Raw genomic sequence first — 22494 nt, forward strand, 5'->3', positions numbered from 1 at the left:
AGGTTGCTACAAATGGCATGATTTTGTTCTTTTTTTTATGGCTGAGTAATATTCCGTTGTATATATGTACCACATCTTCTTTATCCATTCCTCTGTCGGTGGACATTTAAGTTGCTTCCACGTCTTGGCTATTGCAAATAGTGCATCAATGAACATTGGGGTGCACGTATCTTTATGAGTTATGATTTCCTCTAGATATATGCCCAGGAGTGGGGTTGCTAGATCATATGGTAGTTCCCTGTTTAGTTTTTTAAGGAACCTCCATACTGTTCTCAATAATGGCTGTGCCAATTTACATTCCCACCAACGGTGTAGGAGGGTTCCCTTTTCTCTACACATTCTCCAGCAATTTTTGCTTGCAGATTTTTTTTTTAAGAAGAATGGAAGTCAACACTGCTTTTATTCTTTTTTTTTTAAAGTAACTTTATTCTGGCTGTACTGGGTGTTTGTTGCTATGCAAGCTTTTCCCTAGTTGTGGCAAATGAAGGCTACTCTCTTGTGCTGTGTGGGCTTCTCATTGTGGTGGCTTCTCTTGTGGAGCATGGGGCACATGGACTTCTATAGTTGTGGCACATGGGCTCAGTAGTTGCAGCTCCTGGGCTCTGGAACACAGGCTCAACAGTTGTTGCACACGGTCTTAACTCCATGACATGTGGAATCTTTTTGGATCAAAGACTGAACCTGCATTGGCAGGTGGATTCCTTACCACTAAGTCACCAGGGGAGCCCCTGTTTGTAGATATTTTGATGATAGCCATTCTGACCAGTGTGAGATGACACCTCATTGTAGTTTTGATTTCCATTTCTCTTTAATTAGTGATGTTGAGCATCTGTTCACACTGCTTATTTTAAATATCTTAAAATATGACTTCTATTTACTTAAAGATAGGTCCTGAAAAATAATAGTAGACCTAATAATTAGAGTGCTGTCCTCAGTCGTGTCTAACTCTTTGAGACCCCATGGACTGCAGCACGCCAGGCTTCCCTGTCCATCACCAACTCTTGAAGCTTGCTCAAACTCATGTCCATTGAGTCGGTGATGCCATGCAACCACCTTATCCTCTGTCGTCCCCTTCTCCTCCTGCCTTCAATCTTTCCTAGCAGCTCTTCTTCACATCAGGTGGCTAAATTATTGGAGCTTCAGCATCAGTCCTTCCAATGAATATTCAGGACTGATTTCCTTTAGGATTGACAGGGTTGATCTCCTTGCAGTCCAAAGAACACTCAAGAGTCTTTTCCAACACCACAGTTCAAAAGCATCAATTCTTTGATGCTCAGCCTTCTTTATGGTCCAACTCTCAAGTCCATGCATGACTACTGGAAAAACCATAGCTTTGACTAGATGGACCTTTGCTGGCAATGTAATATCTCTGCTTTTTAATATGCTGTCTAGGTTGGCCATAACTTTTCTTCCAAAGAGCAAACATCTTTTAATTGTATGGCTGCAGTCACCATATGTAGTGATTTTGGAGCCCAAAAAACATAAAGTCTCTTATTGTTTTCATTGTTTCCCCATCTATTTGCCATGAAGTGATGGGAGCAGATACCATAATCTTACTTTTCTGAATGTTGAGCTTTAGCCAACTTTTTCCACTCCCCTCTTTCACTTTCATCAAGAGGCTCTTCAGTTCCTCTTCACTTTCTGCTATAAGGGTGGTGTCACCTGCATATCTGAGATTATTGGTATTTCTTCAGCAATCTTGATTCCAGCTTGTGCTTCATCCAGCCTGGCATTTCGCATGATGTACTCTGCATATAAATTAATTAAGCAGGGTGACAATATGCAGCCTTGACATACTCCTTTCCCAATTTGGAACCAGTCTGTTGTTCCATGTCCACTTCTAATTGTTGCTTTTTGACCTACATACAGATTTCTCAGGAGGCAGGTGAGGTGGTCTGGTATTCCCGTCTCTTGAAGAATTTTCCATGGTTTGTTATGATCCACACAGTCAAAGGCTTTGGAATAGTCAATAAAGCAGAAGTAGATGTTTTTCTGAAACTCTCTTGCTTTTTTGATGATCCAGTGGATGTTGACAATTTGATCTCTAGTTCCTCTGCCTTTTCTAAATCCATCTGGAATTTCACTGTTCATGTACTGTTGAAGCTGGCTTGGAGAATTTTGAGCAGTACTTTGCTAGCATGTGAGATGAGTGCAACTGTGCAGTAGTTTGAACATTCTTTGTCATTTCCTTTTTTAGGGATTGGAATGAAAACTGACCTTTCCCAGTCCTGTGGCCACTGTTGAATTTTCCAAATTTATTGGCATATTGAGTGCAGCACTTTCACAGCATCATTTTTTTTTTTTTTTCTTTACAGCATCATCTTTTAGGACTTGAAATAGCTCAACTGGAATTCCATTGCCTCCACTACCTTTGTTTGTAGTGATGCTTCCGAAGGCCCATTTCACTTTGCATTCCAGGATGTCTGGCTCAAGGTGAGTGATCACACCATTGTGGTTATCATGAAGATCTTTTTTGTATAGTTCTTCTGTGTATTCTTGCCACCTTTTCTTAATATCTTCTGCTTCTGTTAGGTCTACACCATTTCTGTCCTTTATTGTACCATTCTGTCATTTGATAATAATATATCTTTTTAAAGTACTTCGAATTATCCAAAGTTTATAAACAAAACAAGACATACTTCTTATCCTTTATTCTAAGAATTCAGGACATATGATTAATAAGTAGACAATTTTTACTAAAAATTTCAAATCTCAGCACCTCAAGGATATTAAAGTATTTATAATTCAATAGAAACTTGATACTGAAGTTAAAATTAATTCCTAAAACCAAATTCAAATGATGAAAATGCTATAAGCCTAGAGGCCTTAATTAGAAATAAATAATCTGCTTTGCCAAAATAGGAAATGCCTGTTGCATAAGCAAAGGGGGTTAAACTTCTCCATATTAATGTCAGTATATTCAGATTCATAGTCACAACTTATTTTGTTAATTTGGAAATCTACATATTCTAGGGAATATTAGGTGATTATCACTACTTGCAGAAGCTCATGTATTCTTACAGAGTTGTAATAATCTCATCCTCTTGGTTAATTGAAACAAAGTGAATCTGGAAGATCCCCTGGAAGGAGGGCATGGCAACCCACTACAGTATTGTTGCCTGAAGAATTCCATGGACAGAGGACCCTGGTGGGCTACAGTCCATGCAGTTGCAGAGTCAAACATGACTGAGCAACTAACTATCTCATTGTATATATATGTACTATCTATCTATATGTTGGCATGAAATTTGGTTTTATGATTTGTTTCTATTGTTGCTGTTGCATTTGTTTTCTGCTTTTCAATTCCATGTTTTGCTAATTTAATCTGAGCAAGCATTTTATAGCTTCTAGAGAGTAATGAGTTCCTCATCACTGGAGATAATCAAGTAGAGGCTGGACTGCCACATCGGTTGAGATGACTTTTATGGTTCCTAACAACCATTAATTTTTACTGTCATTCTTAGATGTGTATGCAGTGTAAATATGGTATCATGAAGAGTTTGAGGATTCACCATTTCTCCTGAATGGTTCAAATCAGTTACACCTGAGGAGCAGTAGACAATCCCTGGAGTCAGACATTCCTGACTGATTTCAAATCATCCTGATTTGTTATTCCCAAGACAAGCAATCCTCTGATAAACTCTTGTATATGCAAGTATCTCAGAAATTTTCTTGAGATTTGGGCATCTTAAGCACCCAGTGAACAGATCTATCTTTCTGTCTGGGCAACCCTGAAGTTCTCCCTCTGTGCTCTAAGAAGAAAGAGACTGTTATTATAAACCACTTTCTCAAACGGTGCATTTGATAAAGAATTTGCCTGCCAGTGCAGGAGACAGAAGAGGTGTGGGTTTGATTCCTGGGTTCGGGAGATCCCCTGGAGGAGGAAATGGCAACCCACTCCAGTATTCTTGCCTGGAAAATTCCATGGACAGAGGAGGCTGGCGAGCTTTAGTCCATGGGGTCTCAAAGCATTAGCCACAACTGAACAGAAACACACTCCTCAATTTAGCTTTCAAATCAGACTTCTTTTGAATGGTTGCTTACTGAAGCTCATTTGTAAAGTCTTGGTCAGGCTACCTGCCTTGTCACCATGTTGTGACTCTTTCCCTAATATGTGCAAACTTTCTGCCTTACTGCATCGCTTGTTCAGTCATACACCACCAAGTGTATGACTATTGGGTATTGATAGTGAGTACCGTTCAGTGGACAAGTCACTTCACCCCCATGGCTGTAATCGTCAACTTTAGTCATCTGCAGAGTACTGCTTCTCCCTGGAGAAATTCATGCATCTAACAATCCTTAGACATTCACACTAAAAAAGGGCTTCTAAGCCTAGGAGCAGACAACCTCTCTGTTATGAACATTCATTTATTCCACAGCATGCATTGTGTGCCTGTTTTAGAACTGTAGTACTAGAAATGAGAAGACACAATTCTCACTCTCAAGAATCTCATGAACGTGGTGTATTTTTGTTGTTGTTAATAGATATTCCAAATAGTACATTTATTTTCAGCTGTGCATTATCATCCATACTAACATGTTGATAAATAGATGAAATTATTGCTTACTCTTTTAAAAATAGCTTCCTGCCTGCTTTTTTATTTTATTTTATTTATTTTTATTGAAGTATAGTTGATTTACAGCTTTATGTTAGTTTCAGGTATACAGCATATTGATTCAATATTTTTACAGATTGTGGTTTTTCTTCAGTTGCTAAGTTGTGTCTGACTCTTTGCAGCTCCATAGACTGCAGCATGCCAGGCTCCTCTATCTTCCACTATCTTCCAGTTTCCTCAAATTCATGTCTGTTGAGTCAGTGATGCTACTTAACCATCTTATCCTCTGCCACATCCTCTCCTATGGCCGTCAGTTTTTTCCCAGCATCAGTATTTTTTCCAATGAGTCGTCTCTCTACATCATGCAGTCAGAGTACTGGCGTTTTGGCTTCAGCATTAGTCCTTCCAATGAATATTCAGGATTAATTTCCTTTAGGATTGACTGGTTTGGTCTTCTTGCAGCCCATGGGATTCTCAAGAGTCTTCTCCAGTACTACAGTTTGAAAGCATCAGTTCTTTGGTGATCAGCCTTCATTATGGTCCAACTCTCAGATCTGTACATGAGTACTGAGGAAACCATAGCTTTGACTATTTGGACCTTTGTCAGCAAAGTGATGTCTCTGCTTTTTAATACACTGTCTAGGTTTGTCATAGCTTTCCTTCCAGGGAGCAGGCGGCTTTTAATTTCATGGCTGCAGTCACCATTTGCAGTGATTTTGGAGCCCAAGAAAATAAAATCTGTCACTGCTTACACTTTACCCCCTTCTATTTGCGTGAAGTGATGGGACCAGATGCCATGATCTTAGTTTTCTGAATGCTGAGTTTCAAGCCAGATTAAATTTTTGTGGATTATACTCCATTAAAAGTTATAACAAGATAATGGCTATACCTCTCTGTGCTATGTGATATATTGCTTTTCTATTTATACATAGCAGTTTGTATCTCTTAATCCCATACAAGCTATCTCTCGCTTTCTCCCTCCATCTCCCCAAAGGTAACCACTAGCTCATTTTCTATATCTGTGAAATCTGTTTTGCTTTATACATTCATTTGTTTTATTATTTATATTCAACATATAAGTATATTCAGTATTTGTCTCTCTCTGTGTGACTTATTTCAGCAAGCGTAATATTCTCTAGGTCCATCTGTGTTGTTGCTAAAGGCAGAATTTTGTTTGTATGACTAATATTCCACTGTATATATATATACCACATCTTTATCCATTCATCAGTTGATGAACACTTGAATTGTGTACATTATTTGGCTGTTGTAAATAGTACTGCTATTGTGGGTACATGTATCTTTTTGAGTTAGTATTTTCATTTTCCCCAGATATATAGGGAATTTCTGGGTCAAGAGTGGAATTTCTAGATTTTACAGTAGCACTGTTTTCAGTTTTCTGAGGAACCTCCATTCTGTTTTCCATAGTGGCTGCAATAAATATACATTCCCACCAAAGTATACAGGGGTTAGTTTTCCCTCCATGTCCTCACCAACATTTGCTATTTGTAGACTTTTTATAATAGTCATTCTGATAGATGTGAGGTAATATCTTATTGTGGTTTTTATTTACATTTCTCTAATAATTAATTCTGTTGAACATCTTTTCATGTGCCTTTTAGCCATTTATGTATGTTTTCTTTGAAATAAATGTTTATTCAGGTCTTCTGCCCTTTTTGATTGGGCAGGTTTTTTTTATATTGAGTTGAATGAGCTGTTTATGTATTTTGGATATTAACACTGTGTCAGTCATATCATTTGTAAATATTTTCTCTCATTCTGTAGGTTGTCTTTTCATTTTGTTGATGGATTCCTTTGCTGTGCAAAAGATTTTAAGTTTAATTAGGTCCCATTTGTTTATTTTTGCATATATTTCTTTTGCTTAGGAGACAGATATAAAAAATATTGTTTTGATTTAATCAAAGAGTTTTTTGTCTGTATTTTCTTCTAGAACTGTTACGGTTTCAGGTCTTCTATTTAGGTCTTTAATCCATTTTGAGTTTATTTTCATAAATGGTTTGAGGAAATCTTATCACTTTACATGTATCTCTCTTGTTTTCCCAGGCCCACTTATTAAAGAGACTGTCTTTTCTCCATCATAGATGTGTAAATTTACTTTTGGGCTCTCCATTCTGGTCCACTGGGCTATGTGTTTGTTTTTATGCCAGTACCATGCTGTTTTTTAAATTCTATTTGTTTGTTTTTGGCTGCATTGAGTCTTCATTGCTGTGTGAGGGCTCTTCTCTAATTGCAGTGAGTGGGCGTTATTCTGTAGTTGTGGTGTGTAGGCTTCTCATTTCAGTGACTTCTCTTGTTGTGGAGCACAGGCTCTAGGGCACATGGTCTTCTGTAGTTGCAGCACATGGGCTCCGTAGTTGTGGCACACAAGCTTAGTTGCCTTATGACCTGTGAGAGCTTCCTGAACCAGGGATCAAAACCATGTCCCCTTCACTGACAGGAGAATTCTCAACCACTGGACCACCAGGGAAGCCCCCCATGCTGTTTGATTACTGTAGCTTTGTAGTACAGTCTAAAGTCAGGGAGCATGATAGCTCCAGCTTTTTTTCTTTTTTCTCAAGATTGTTTTGGCCATTTGGGGTCTTTTGTGTTCGATATGAATTTTAGGATTATAAGTTCTATAATAAATGTCATGGATATTTTGATAGGGATTATATTAAATCTGTAGAGTATTTTGGGTAGCATGGTCATTGTAATGACATTAATTCTACCAATCCAAGAGCACAGGCTATTTTTTGATTTTGTTGTATGATCTTCAATTTTTTTCATGACTGTTTTGTAGTTTTCAGAGCATAGGTCTTTCATTTCCTTACTTAAGTTATTCCTAGATATTTTATTCTTTTTGATGTAATTTTAAACAGGACTTTAAAAACATTCTTTTTCTGATAGTTTGTTATTAGTGTATAGAAAAAGCACTGTATTTCTGTTTGTTAATCTTGTATCCTGCAACTGTACTGAGTTTATTTATTCTAATAGTTTTTTGATGGATACTTGATGGAGTTTTCTATATATGGTATACAATATCATGTCATCTGCAAACAGTGACTCTTTTATGTCTTCCCTTCCAATTTGGATTCCTTTTCTTTTTTTTATCTAATCGCTATGGCTAGAACTTTCAATACTATGTTAAACAGAAGTCATGAAAATGATTGTCTTTTTCCTGAAATTAGAGAAAATGATTTCAGTTTTTTACCATTGAGTATGGGATGTTAGCTATGTGTTTGTCATAAGTGGTCTTTATTATTTGAGATATGTTTCCTTTATACCCACTTTGACGAGAGTGTTTATCATGAATAGATGTTGAATTTTTGCTTTTTCTGCATCTATTGAGGTGATCATGTGATATTTATACTTACTTTTTTAATGTGTATCATATTGATTGATTTACAAATATTGAACCATCCTTGTGTTCCTGAAATAAATCCAACTTAGTCATGGTATGTAATCCTTTTTATGTATTGTTGGATTCGATTTGTTAATATTTTGTTGAGGATTTTTGCATCTATATTCATCAAATATTGATAATATTAGACTGTAATCTTGTAGTGTCTTTGTCTGATTTTGGTATCAGGGTAATGGTGGTTTCATAGAGTAAAGTTGGGAGTGTTCCATTCATTTCAGTGTTTTGAAATTTTTGAGAAGGATAGGTATTTACCTCTTCTTTATATTTGGTAGATTTCTCCTATGAAGCTGTCCAGTACTGGACTTTTGTTTGCTGGGAGTTTTTTAAATTACAAATTCAATTTCATCACTAGTAATTAGCCTGTTCAAATCATCTGTTTCTTCTTGATTCCATCTTAGCAAGTTGTATATTTCTAGAAATTTGTCCATTTCTTTTAGGTTGTCCAGTTTGTTGGCATATAACTCTTCATAGCATTCTCATGTAACATTTTTTTTTTTTTTTAACCTCTCTAGAATTGGTTGCTATTTCTCTTTCATTTCTTATTCTGTTTATTTGGGTTCTCTATCTTTTCTTTTTGGTGAGTCTGGCTAAATGTTTATCAATTTTTTCCCCCAAAAAACTAGCTCTTGGTTTCATTGATCTTTTTCTCCTTTTTTTGTCTGTTTTATTTATTTCCTCTCTGATCTGTTCTATTCTTTTCCTTCTGCTATCTTTGGGATTTGTTTGTTCTTCTTTTCTGTTTTCTTTAGATGACTTATAACATCCTTTAGATGCTAGGTAAAGTTGTTTATTTGATATTCTTCTTGTTTCTTGATGTAGTCCTGTGTCACTATAAACTTCCCTCTTAAGACTGCTTTTTCTGCATTCCATAGATTTTGGAGTGCTGTGCTTGCACTTTCATTTATCTGAAGGTATTTTCTGATTTCCTCTTTGATTTCTTCAGTGACCCACTGGTTTTTAAATATCATGTTGTTTAGTCTTCATATGTTTGTATTTTTTCCATTTTTCTTCCTGTACTGATTTCCACTGTGGTTGGGAAAAAAGATGATCAATATACTCTCTATCCTCTTAAATTTTTTTGAGACTTCTCTTATGGGCTAGCATGTTCTTCTGGAGAACATTCCATGAGCACTTGGAAAGCATGTTATTCTACTATTTTTGGATGGACTATCCTTTAGAAATCTATTAACTCCAACTAGTCTTCTGTGTCATTTAAGACCACTGATGCCTTATTGACTTTCTGTCTGGATGATCTGGCCATTGATGTAAGTGGAATGTTAAAGTTCCCTATTACTATTGTGTTGTTGTCAATTTCTCCATTTAAGTCTGTTAATCTTTGCTTTGTATATTTAGGTGCACATTTTTGGGTGCATATATGTTAATGAGTGTAATTTCCTCTTCTTATATTGATCCTTTTGTCATTATATAACGTGATTCTTGGTCTTTTGTTAGATACTTTGTTTTTCATTATTTATTTATTTATATTTTTTGTTTCAGAAAATTTAGTTGTTTAAAAATTTTTATTTATTATTGTTGGCTTGCTAGGTCTTCCTTGTGTGCAAGTTTTGTCTAGTTGTGGAGGGTAGGGGCTGCTCTTTAGTTGTGGTGTGTGAACTTCTTATTGCGGTGGCTTCTCTTGTTGCGGAGCACAGACTCTAGGGCATGAAGTCTTCAGTAGCTGCAGTGCAGGTTCAGTAGTTGTGGTTCCTGGGCTCTAGAGCACAGGCTCAATAGTGTGGTGCACTGGCCTAGTTGCTCTGTGGCATGTGGGATCTTCCCGGATCAGGGATCTTCCCACTTCTACTGCAGTGGTAGGCAGATTCTTTACCACTGAGTCACCAGGGAAGCCCAGAAAATTTAATTTTTAATGATTTAGAAATTTAGTCATAATTAAAATTTTTTATTTTACATTGGAGTGTAGTTGATTAACAATATTGTGTTAGTTGAGACTTTGCTTTAAAGTCTATTTTGGCTCATAGAAATATTACTACCCCCACTTTTTCATCATTTTCATTTGCATGAAATATCTTTTTCCATCTCCTCACTTTCAATCAGTGTGCATCTTTAGTTTTGAAGTGAGTCTCCTGTAAGCACTATATAGATGGGTCTTATTATTATTTTTTAATCCAATTAGCCACTCTGTCTTTTGATTGGAGCATTTAGTCAATTGATATTTAAAGTGATTATTGATAGGTATGTACTCATTGACATTTTACTATGTGTTTTCCAGTTGTTTTTTTTAAAATACTTTTCCCTGTACTTCTTTTGATTTCTTTCCTTGTAGGTTTGATGATTTTCTTTAGTGATATGCTTGTGTTCCTTTCTCTTTAGTTTTTGTGCAGCTATTGTAGGTTTTTGATTTGTGATTTAATGGAGTTCATATATGTTGACCTAAAACTACATCTAGTTGTTTTAAACACATAGTCCTTAAAGTTTAAACACATTCTAGAAACTCCCATAGAGTTCCAAACAAGATGAACCCAAACAGACCCATGCCAACAGTAAACTCTGCATGTTTTACTCTCCTCCCCCTCACTTATGTATTTGGTATTATATTGTACACTTTATGTTTATCCTTTTACTGACTATTGTAGTAATAGTTGATTTTACAGTTTTTTGCCTTTTAATCTTCCTAGTAGCTTATTTAAGAAATTGATCTTTAGACTTAACTGTATTTTTGCCTGAACTAGTGTTTTTCTTCCCTTCCTATAGATTCTTTTTTTTCCCTAGCTTTTCAGCCTCTTAGACAAGATCGTTTAAAATTTTTTTTATGGTAGATTTAGTATCAGTAACCTCTTTTAGTTTTTGCTTGTCTGAGAATTTCTCTATCTCTTCTTCTATTCTAAATGATAATCTTTCTAGGCAGAGCATCCTTGGTTGCAGGGTTTTCCCTTTCAGCACTTTGAATATATCATGTCACTCCTTATGGCCTTCAAAGTTTTTGCCTAAAAGTCATCTGAAAGCCTTATGGGTTTTTCTTTTTATATGATTCTTTGATTTTCTCTTGTTGCCTTTAGAATTCTCTCTTTAGCTTTTGCTGTTCTATTTAAGCTGTCTTGGCACAGGTCCGTTTGGATTCATCTTGTTTGGAATGCTCTGTGCTTTCTGAACTTGGTTATCTTCCTTCTTCAGGTTTGTGAATTTTTTGGTCAAACTTTCATCAAATACATTTTCAACCCCTTTATCTTCCTCTTCTCCTTCTGGGACATCTATCATGTTCACATTGGTTTGCTTGATGTTGTTTCATAGATCCATTTTCATTTTAAAATATATATATATATATATTTTTTTTTGCTGCTCTGGTTGAACAATTTCCATTATTCAGATTAGGTATACATTCTTCTGTATCAATTAGTCTGTTATTAATTCCTGCTAGTGTGTTTTTCATTTAAGTTATTGTATTCTTTAGTTGTGATTGGTTTTTATATTTTCTAGTTCTTTAAAATTCTCAATTGTATTAATCTATCCTTTTCTGTAATTAAGCTAGCATGTTTATTACTAGTGCTTTGAATTCTTTATCTGGAAAATGGTTTATTTCTGTTTCATTAGTTGCTTTTCAGGGATTTTCTCCTGTTCTTCCAAATGAGCCAGATCTCTCTGTCTTATTTTATGTAATTTTCTCTTTCTCTATGAAATTAGCTGAAACAGTCACCTCGTATGGTTTTAATGCATTATGTGGGAACATCCCTATACAATCAGCATGTGTTCAGTGGCTTTGGTGGGAGAGCTGGATTTAATGTGAGCAGGAATCACATTTTTCCTTAAGGTGTGCCAGCAGCTATCATCTTGGTAGGAGGTTGTGCTGGAGATGGAGGGGTTAGAGATGGAGCCACATGTGAGCCAGGGCTTACTCTCTGTTCAGTGGCTATCACCACCCTATTGTGGGTGGGAATGGGTTCCAAGTTGCTGGAGCAGAATCTCTAGGGGTCAGGTTCAAGTCATAGGACAGGCACAGTCCACATGGCCTCCCAACATCGGTTGCACTCTGGGCTGTTGCAGTCTAGCTTCAGACAGAGATGTGCTGCCTAAGTGCCAGTAATGGCTTCCACTGCCTTGCTCAGCACTGCTTTGGGTCAGAGCCACCTCTGTTTTCTTGCAGTCATGCTTATAAGTGGGGCTGAAATGTGTGCTCAGCTCAGGCTGGGGCACATATCAGAGCAGACATGGGAAACCGGCCACTTATGCAATTTTCAGTCCATGCTCTCTGTCCTGCTTCAGGAGCAAGCAAGCATATGCACACCCCTTACAAGCAGAGTCCAGGCTTCCTCAGACTTCCAGTCTTCCTGTTAATACCTCTGGCCCTCTAAGCAGTCAAGGAGGCTCATATTCCCTGTGTGGACCCCCAGGGGGGAGGTGCCCAATATGTGGCTCAAACTACTCTTCAGGGAGGGTCTCCACATGTGCATGCACCCTTTTCCAAAGCACAGGGCTCAACCTGATCACTTCCTTTCCCTTTGTACACAATTTTGTGTGAATATTTCTTACAGCCTTGGTTGTACAGGAATCTTTATGTAAGTCTACAGTTATTTTTCAGTGAGAATTGTTCTACATGTTGACTATTTTTGATGTGTTCATGGTGGGAGATGAGTTCATTGTCCTCCAACTCGGGCATTCTTGGTCTAGTCTCCAAAAACAGTAAAACCTTTAAACTAAAATTTTGGTGTGAATATTAAAATCTCCAGGATTATATCTTGTGCTACTATCCTGAGTTATTCTGGGTTTGGGCCCCAGTTAGGTGTGTAGATGTAATAAGGGATGGTGGGTGAGCTTTTTAAAGGAATATCCATTACTTGTAATGATCTCAGGTGAGATCATTATAGTTTCAACTGAGAGGAAGATAGTTTCAGATAGGGGAGGAAGGGCTGTTTCTATTGACATGAAAGGTTAATTGAGATTTAAGGGTTCAAAGTCCTAAGATTTTCCCAAGTTCTCTGTATTTTCCCACTTTTAACTGTCAGTCATTACCAAGCCAAGGTCCTAATCAGCACATAAGACACCTAGAGAAACCATGGACTTATAATTTTCTTTGATATTATGCAATTGATAGAATCAGATTTTTGTTCTAATATTAAGCTTCACTTAATATAAGATTTAAAATAAGATTTACTGAGCATGGCCCTGCCCATCAGTCAAGACCCAGTTTCCCCCACAGTCAGTCTCTCCCGTCAGGAAACTTCCATAAGCCTCTTATCCTTACCCATCAGAGGACAAACAGAATGAAAACCACAATCCCAGAAAACTAATCAAACTGATCACATGGTCCACAGCCTTGTCTAACAATGAGACTATGAGCCACGCAGTGTAGGGCCACTGAAGACAGACGGGTCATAGTGGAGATTTCTGACAGAATATGGCCCACTGGAGAAGGGAATGGCAAACCACTTCAGTATTCTTGCCTTGAGAACCCCATGAACAGTACGAAAAGACAAAAAGATATGACACTAAAAGATGAACTCCCCAGGATGCTAGATGCCCCATATGCTACTGGAGAAGAGTGGAAAAATAACTCCAGAAAGAAAGAAGAGATGGAGCCAAAGCAAAACCAACACACAGTGTGGATTTGACTGGTGATGGAAGTAAAGTCAGATGCTGCAAAGAACAAAAATGCATCGGAATCTGAAATGTTAGGTCTGTGAATCAAGATAAATTGGAAGTGGTCAAACACGAGATGGCAAGAGTGAACATTGACATTTTAGGAATCAATGAACTAAAATGGACTGGAATGGGCAAATTTAACTCAGATGACCATTATATCTACTACTATGGGAAAGAATCCCTTAGAAGAAATGGAGTAGCCCTCATAGTCGACAAGAGAGTCTGAAATGCAGTTCTTGGGTGCAATCTCAAAAATGACAAAATGATCTCTGTTCATTTCCAAGGCATACCATTCAATATCATAGTAATCCAAGTCTATGCCCCAACCAGTAATGCTGAAGAAGCTGAATGATTCTATGGAGACCAATAAGACCTTCTGGACTAGCACCCAAAATAGATGTCCTCTTCATTATAGGGGATGGAATGCAAAAGTAGGAAGTCAAGAGGTCAAGAGATATCTGGAGTAACAATCAAAATTGGCCTTGGAGTACAAAATGAAGCAGGGCAAAGGGTAACAGAGTTTTGCCAAGAGAATGCACTTGTCTTAGTAAACACCCTCTTCCAACAACACAAGAGAAGACTACACATGGACATCACCAGAGGGTCAATACTGAAATCAGATTATATTATATTCTATATATTCTATATTCTATATATTCTATATATTATATTATATTATATTCTTTGCCGCCAAAGATGGAGAAGCTCTATACAGTCAGCAAAAACAAGACTGGGACCCGACTGTGGCTCAGATCCTAAATTCCTTATTGCAAAATTCAGACTTAAATTGAAGAAAGTAGGGAAAACCACTAGACAATTCAGGTATGACCTAAATCAAATCCCTTATGATTATACAGTGGAATGACAAATAGATTCAAGGGATTAGATCTGATATACAGAGTACCTGAAGAACTATGGACAGAGGTTTGTAGCATTGTACAGGAGGCAATGATCAAGACCATCCCCAAGAAAAATAAATGCAAAAGGCAAAATAGTTGTCTGAGGAGGCCTTACAAATAGAGAAGAAAAGAAGAGAAGCTAAAGGCAAGGGAGAAAAGGAAAGGCATATCCATAACTTGCAGAGTTCCAAAGAATAGCAAGGAGAGATAAGAACGTTTTCCTCAGTGATCAATGCAAAGAAATAGAGGAAAACAATAGAATAGGAAAGACTAGAGATTTCTTCAAAAAAATTGGAGATACCAAGGGAACATTTCATGCAAAGATGGACACAATAAAGGACAGAAATGGTCTGGACCTAACAGAAGCAGAAGATATTAAGAAAAGATGGCAAGAATACACAGAAGAACTATACAAAAAAGATCTTCATGATAACCACGATGATGTGATCACTCATCTTGAGCCAGACACCCTGGAATACAAAGTGATGTGGGCCTTCGGAAGCATCACTACAAACAAAGGTAGTGGAGGTTATGGAATTCCAGTTGAGCTATTTCAAATCCTAAAAGATAATGCTGTGAAAGTGCTGCACTCAATATGCCAATAAATTTGGAAAATTCAGCAGTGGCCACAGTACTGGAAAAGGTCCGTTTTCATTCCAATCCCCAAAAAAGGCAATGACAAAGAATGTTCAAACTACTGCACAATTGCACTTATCCCACATGCTAGCAAAGTAATGCTCAAAATTCTCCAAGCCAGCTTCAACAGTACATGAACAGTGAAATTCCAGATGGATTTAGAAAAGGCAGAGGGACTAGAGATCAAATTGCCAGCATCCATTGGATCATTGAAAAAGCAAGAGAGTTCCAGAAAAACATCTACTTCTGCTTTATTGACTATGCCAAAGTCTTTGACTGTGTGGATCACAACAAAATGGAAAATTCTTCAAGAGATGGGAATACCAGACCACCTCACCTGCCTCCTGAGAAATCGATGTAGGTCAGGAAGGAACAGTTAGAAGTGGACGTGGAGCAACAGACTGGTTTCAAATTGGGAAAGGGGTATGTCAAGGCTGCATATTGTCACTCTATTTATTTAACTTATAGCAGAGTACATCATGCAAAATGCCAGGCTGGATGAAGCACAAGCTGGATTCAGGATTGCTGGGAGAAATATCAATAACCTCAGATAAACAGATGACACCACCCTTATGGCGGAAAGCGAAGAAGACCTAAAGAGCCTTGATGAAAGTGAAAGAGGAGAGTGAAAAATTTGGCTTAAAGCTCAACATTCAGAAAACTAAGATCATGGCATCCAGTCCTATCACTTCATGGCAAGTAGATGGGGAAACAATGTAAACAGTGAGAGATTATTTTTTTGGGCTCCAGAATCACTGCAGATGGTGAATGCAGCCATGAAATTAAAAGACGTTTGCTCCTTGGAGTTTTTCCAGTAGTCATGTATGGATGGGAGAGTTGGACTATTATAAAGAAAGCTAAGCACCGAAAAATTGATGCTTTTGAGCTGGGGTGTTGGAAAAGACTCTTGAGAGTCCCTTGGACTGCAAGGAGATCCAACCAGTCCATCCTAAAGGAAATCAGTCCTGAATATTCATTGGAAGGACTGATGCTGAAGCTGATACTCCGATCCTTTGTGAAGGATGCTCCAATCCTGATGTGAAGAACTGACAAACTGGAAAACAGCCTGATGCTGGGAAAGATTAAAGGCAGGAGGAGAAGGGGTCGACAGAGGATGACATGGTTGGATGGCATCACTGACTGGATGGACATGAGTTTGAGCAAACTCGGAGTTGGTGATGAACAGGGAAGCCTGGCATGCTGCAGTCCATGGGGTCACAAAGAGTCGGACATGACTGAGAAACTGAACTGAACTGAATTGATTAAGCTTCATCAGTTTTGAGAGAAAAAAATATTTTCTGGTTGTTTGACTTTCCCTTGAACGAGAAATTTAATGCCTGAGCCTATCATTTTCTTCCTGTAAGCTTTCTGTTGTAATCAGTAGTAGTAGTCAGTAAGCGATCTTTACAATCTTCGTTCTCAGTATAAAGGTCAATTGCAGCACTAATTTGGTGCTCCAAAGCCTGGTTTTCAATAGACATTTTATTTCAGACAGTGACTGTTGATAATTTTAAGAATCTGTTTTGTTGCATACCATGAATGATCATATTTCCTATTTCCCATTGGCTATGATGTTATCAGTACTTTTAAACTCCAGCAGATCAGATACCTAATCCAAGATTTCTACCTTTGAGGGTGTGCTTCCTAGAACCACTCCTGATAGAAAATGCTGTCACAATGAGTGTTCACAGAGGAAATGAAAAACTACTTTATGTATTTCAACCTATAGGAATTTAGCATAGAAGATAAGTGATAAAATTGTTTAAAGGGCTTGAAGAGCCAAAAAAGGGGAGGGAGAGAAGATATTATTACTCTCTGTGGAAGCCTCTATCCTTCCTAATAGAGACACTTATTTCATACTTGTGGGTTTCCCTGGTAGCTCAGCTGGTAAAGAATTTGCCTGTAATGCAGGAGATCCTTATTCAATTCCTCTGTTGAGAAGGTCCTGGAGAAGGGATAGGCTATCCACTCCAGTCTTCTTGGGCTTCCCTGGTGACTCAGATGGTAAAGAATCTACCTGAAATGCAGGAGACCTGGGTTCAATCCATGGGTTGGGAAGATCCCCTGGAGAAGTGAACAGCTACCCACTCCAGTGTTCTGGCCTGGAGAATTCCCTGGACAGAGGAGCCTGGCAGGCTACAAGTCCATGTAGGCTACATTCCACACTTGTATGACCTTTTGTTTCAAAAGCAGTTGGTACAGAAAACTGCAAACTTCTGGTACCACAGGACTGTTTCTGCCACTGCAGTGCTAGTGTTGCTGCTACCAGATCCAGAAAAAGAAAATTTCTCCTTTATCCTTTTTCTTCTAATCTCCCATGTATGACTCTTACATTGGTAGAATATAAGATGGGGTCTTAGTGGCAAGGGAGCCTGAAAACTACAGTTTCCAGGCCTTCAGCCCTTGTGATGTGGGGAAAACTTTAAAGGATTGAGAGAGTATGGAGAACCAATACAAAGTATCTGACACACCTTGATTCTGCAAACTGGAAAAAGAGTGTTTGTGGAAAGAGAGGAGAGAAAGGAGTTCCTGGGAAGGTTATGAGCAACTAGCTGGATGAAGCACAAGCTGGAATCAAGATTGCCAAGAGAAATATCAATAACCTGAGATACGCAGGTGACACCACCTTTATGGCAGAAAGTGAAGAACTAAAGAGCCTCTTGATGAAAGTGAAAGAAGAGAGAGAAAAAGTTGGCTTGATGCTCAACATTCGAAAAACTAAGATCATGGCATCTGGTCCCATCACTTCGTGGCAAATAGATGGGGAAACAGTGGAAGCAGTGGCAGACTTTATTTTTTGGGCTCCAAAATCACTGCAGATGGTGATTGCAGCCATGAAATTAAAAGGCATTTACTCTTTGGAAGAAAAGTTATGATCAAGCTAGACAGCATATTAAAAAGCAGAGACATTACTTTGCCAACAAAGGTCTGTCTAGTCAAGCCTATGTTTTTCCAGTAGTCATGTATGGATGTGAGAGTTGGACTGTAAAGAAAGCTGAGTGCCGAAGAATTGATGCTTTTGAACTGTGGTGTTGGAGAAGACTCTTGAGAGTCCCTTGGACTGCAAGGAGATCCAACCAGTCCATCCTAAAGGAAATCAGTCCTGACTATTCTTTGGAAGGATTGATGCTGAAACTCCAATACTTTGGCCACCTTATGCGAAGAACTGACTCATTTGAAAAGTCCCTGATGCTGGTAATGATTGAAGGTGGGAGGAAAAGGGGACGACAGAGGATGAGGTGGTTGGATGGCATCACCAACTCAGTGGACATGAGTTTGAGTAAACTCCGGGAGTTGGTGATGGACAGGGAGGCCTGGTGTGCTGCAGTCCATGGGGTTTCAAAGAGTTGGACACAAGTGAGCAACTGAAGTGAACTGAGACAGCATATTAAAAAGCAGAGACATTACTTTGCCAACAATGGTCCATCTAGACTGAGCAACTGAACTGAATTGATATGCAGGAATTGAAGATCTGGATACAGACTTTCTAAAACTATCTATGTTATAAATACTTTGAATTTTTTTTCAGATGGCTGCATACCCTAGTTTGAAGACCATTGACCTCTAGAGAAAATATTGCCAAGGAACACATACTTCAACCAGCTTCCTCAGGGCACATTTGACCTCCTTGTTTCTCAAGCTGTAGATAATAGGGTTTAACATGGGAGTCATAACACAGAAGAGTACAGAGACTAGGATGTCCATGTCTAGGGAGTAGCCTTCTCTGGGTCTGTCATAGTTGAAGTTGGCTGTTCCATAAAAAACCACCACCACAGTGAGGTGGGATGCACAGGTAGAAAAGGCCTTGTTCCTGCCCTGAGCAGAGGGAATCCTAAGGATGGCAGAGACGATGAGTATGTAGGAGACTGCAGTAAAGAGGCAGGGGCTCAGGCCAATGATGGCGCTGGCCACATGGAGCACAAACTCATTGAGAGAGGTGTCAGAGCAGGACAGCTTCAGGAGGAATGGGATGTCACAGAGAAAGTGACTGATCTGGTTAGGCCCACACAGAGTGAGTGTGGCTGCCAGCACTGTGTGTGTCACAGAATTCACCAGCCCACATAGCCAGGACCCAGTCACCAAAAAAACACAGACCTTTACACTCATGAGGACTGGATATTGAAGAGGGTGGCAGATGGCTACATAGCGATCATAAGCCATAGCTGCCAGTAATACACATTCAGCACCAGCACATGTCACGAGGAAAAAGACCTGGGAAAGGCAGCTGTCATAGGAGATGGTCTTCTTCTCCCGGAAGAAGTTCATTAGCATAACTGGAATGGTGGTGGATGTGTAGCAGATGTCCAAGAAGCTCAAGTTGCTCAGAAAGTAATACATTGGAGTGTGGAGAGCAGAACTGATCCTGGTAGATGTTATTATGAGCGTGTTCCCAAGGAGGGTTGTCAGATAAATGACCAGGAAGATCAGGAAGAACAAGCCCTGTAGGTTGGGGTGGTTGGAAAATCCCAAGAAGATAAATTCAGTGACATCTGTTTGATTGTTCATTTCAAGTGGTGTCACAGCTACAAAATAATGAAAAAAAAGCTGTAATGAGAAATGTACAAAGAGCACCCCAGATTGGCATGTCTTGAGGGAGAACATAAGTTCTCACTCAACACATCTGGCCAGCTCAGGCCCAGGGACAATTTTTCACATGGCTGCTGGTACATGAGAATACATAGAGATTTGGATTTGGTCTAAACCTACCTACCACAAGCTGCTAGAGTAAGAGTGAGAGTTAGAGTAAGCTCATTTCTTAATGGTTCTGCAAAATCTTCATCCTAACATTATACTTAGCTCCTTTAAATACTTTTTTGGAAATATTTTATTTTTAATAAATTTTCATTGTGGAAAGATGCAGAGAAAAATAGAACCATCCACAGAATCAACGCTGCCTTATAGAGTATTCCATTTTAGTTTCATTTTCTATATATGAATCTTGATTTCTATAGGCTTGAAATGTAAAAATGCATTATATTCTACTATATAAGTGTAATTACTTTCTTTGAGCATCTAGTTTTCTTCTGTTCCTTTTGCTATTATAATATAGACACTAGCATGAACAATTTCATAAACAAGTGTCTGTGAACATCTCTCATTTCTTCAGAATAAAATTTTCTTTTTGGCATATTTTTAAATAAAATAATCTTATTTTTCTCAATAGGAACAATTATCTTTTAGGACTCATATTTTTAAAAGTAACCAATCACACACTTAGGTATTTTTCCTCATAAGAGAATCTTTAGCATTTCAAAATTTAACCTCAGTTAAATATTACATGTTTTCTGAAAAGATAATTAATACAAGTACCAATTTTCTATTAAATCGTCCATTCTAATCTCTGAACTATTGTTACGAACTTCAATTTCCATTTCATTTTTACTCTGGGAGGCAAGATAATGAAGAGTGAGCTCTTGAGACAGATAGATGTGAATTATAACCTTACATCTGCTGCTTACTAGATGCAGAGAGTGGATAAATTAACTGATCTCTCTTCCTTAGTTTCCTCATTTTTTTCTGATATCCATAGTGCCTATCTCATGGTTGTTGGAAAAAGTAACATGAGTAAGTTATATGCCTCGCACTTATTTGCTCAATGCTCTTTATCAGGTTAGAAATTCCCTTCTATCTCTACTACTGATCATTTCTATAATGATGGACATCAAATTTTGTTAAATAATTTTTCTGCCTCTTTTGAGATTATATATACATATTATATAAAATATTTAGTCTATTATTGTGGTAAATTACATTGACTAAATTTTTGAATGTTGAACTAGCCTTGCATTCCTGGAATCAATCTCAATTAATTTTAATGTGTTATCCTTTCAATATACTAATGGGTTCAATTTGCTAATATTTTGTTGAGGAGTTTTTTATCTATGTTCTGAGAAATGACATTGGTCTATAGCTTTCTTGTAATTTCTTTATCTAGTTTTGTTATCGGTTCTCAGGGTAATGCTAGCCTTATTGGATGTATTGGAAAGTGTCTCTCTTTTTTAATTTTCTAAGAGAGGGTGTATAGAATTGGTATTATTTCTTCCTTAAATGCCTGGTCAAATTCAACAGTGAAACCATATGTCACTGGGTTTTTAATTTTTGTTTGGTTTGAATTTATTTATTTTTAATGGAAAGATAATTGCTTTACAACCTTGCGTTGTTTCCTACCATACAGCAATGTGAATCAGCCATAGGTACACATATTCTTTGAAAGATTTTAAGCTACAAATTTAACCTAAAACTATTCAGATTATCTATTTTCTTTTTGAGTGAGTTGTGGTACTTTTTGGTGTCTTTCAAGAAAGTGGTGTATTTCATTTTGTTGTTGACTTTATAAGCATAGAGTTTGTAGTATTCCATAATTATCCTTTTAATATGGGGTCAGTATTGATATCTCCTCTTTTATTTTTGATATTGATAATTTAAGCCTTTTGTCTTTTTTCCTTAGTCTGGCAATGAATTTATCAATTCAAATATCTTGTCAAAGAACTAGTTTTTAGCTTCATTGATTTTCTCTGTTGTTTTCAATTTTATTGATTTCTTCTATAATCTTTGCTATTTCCTTGATTTTATTTGCTTTGGTTTAATATACTCTTGTTTTTCTACTTTCTTAAGGGAGCTTAGGTCATAATTTTAAACAAACTTTCCTAATATATTAATTAAATAGTATATAGTAAATATAAATTAAATATACATTTTGCTCTAAACTCTACTTTATTGTATCCCACAAGTTTTGATATACTGCATCTTAATTTTGTTCAAATAATTTTTTATTTCATTTAAGACTGTCTCTTTGTCCCAAGAGTTATTTAGAAGCATGTTGACTAATATCCAAATATTAAGGGATTTTCCAGATATCTTTCTATTATTTTATTCTCTTATGGTTAAAGAATATGCCTTATAACATTATTTTCAATTTGTTTTTAATAGTCAGAATATGATCTGTCTTAATAAATGTTACATGTGCACTTGAGTAGAATATATATGTTGGAATTGTGGAGTCAGGAATTTTATAAATGTTAATTAAATTAAGTTAGTTGATTGTTGTTCAGGTCATTTGTGTTATTACTGAATTTTTGCCTACTTATTATCTCAGTTAATGAGAAGGTAGTGTTGAAGTCTCCAACTGTAGTTATGCATTCATCTATATCTCATTTCAGATCTATTCTTTTTTTCCCTCATGTAATTTGAAGTTCTTTTTCAAGGATATAAGGTTAAGTCTTCTTGAAGATTTGACTGCTTTCATTATGTAATATTCCTTTTAATCTCTGATAATCTTATTTCTTTTGAAGTCTATTTTATCTGAAATTAATACAGCTACCTCATATTTAATTTGGTTTGTGTTTGCAAAGTATATCTTTCTCTAGTCTCTTACTTTTAACCCTTT

General features: G+C 37.3%; 1 protein-coding gene across 1 annotated transcript in view; it reads right to left on the minus strand.

The window, feature by feature from the left end:
* The window catches only part of LOC136144080 (olfactory receptor 5J3-like), a 63655-nt gene that overhangs the window by 35821 nt on the left and 5340 nt on the right, over window positions 1-22494 (minus strand). Inside the window, exon 2 of the mRNA XM_065901753.1 lies at window positions 18702-19630. Within this exon, the coding sequence (XP_065757825.1) occupies window positions 18702-19630 (929 nt within the window). The remainder of the gene's footprint in view (window positions 1-18701; window positions 19631-22494) is intronic.

Source organism: Muntiacus reevesi, chromosome 1 (genome assembly GCF_963930625.1).
Source record: "Muntiacus reevesi chromosome 1, mMunRee1.1, whole genome shotgun sequence".
NCBI classification, from domain to species: domain Eukaryota; kingdom Metazoa; phylum Chordata; class Mammalia; order Artiodactyla; family Cervidae; genus Muntiacus; species Muntiacus reevesi.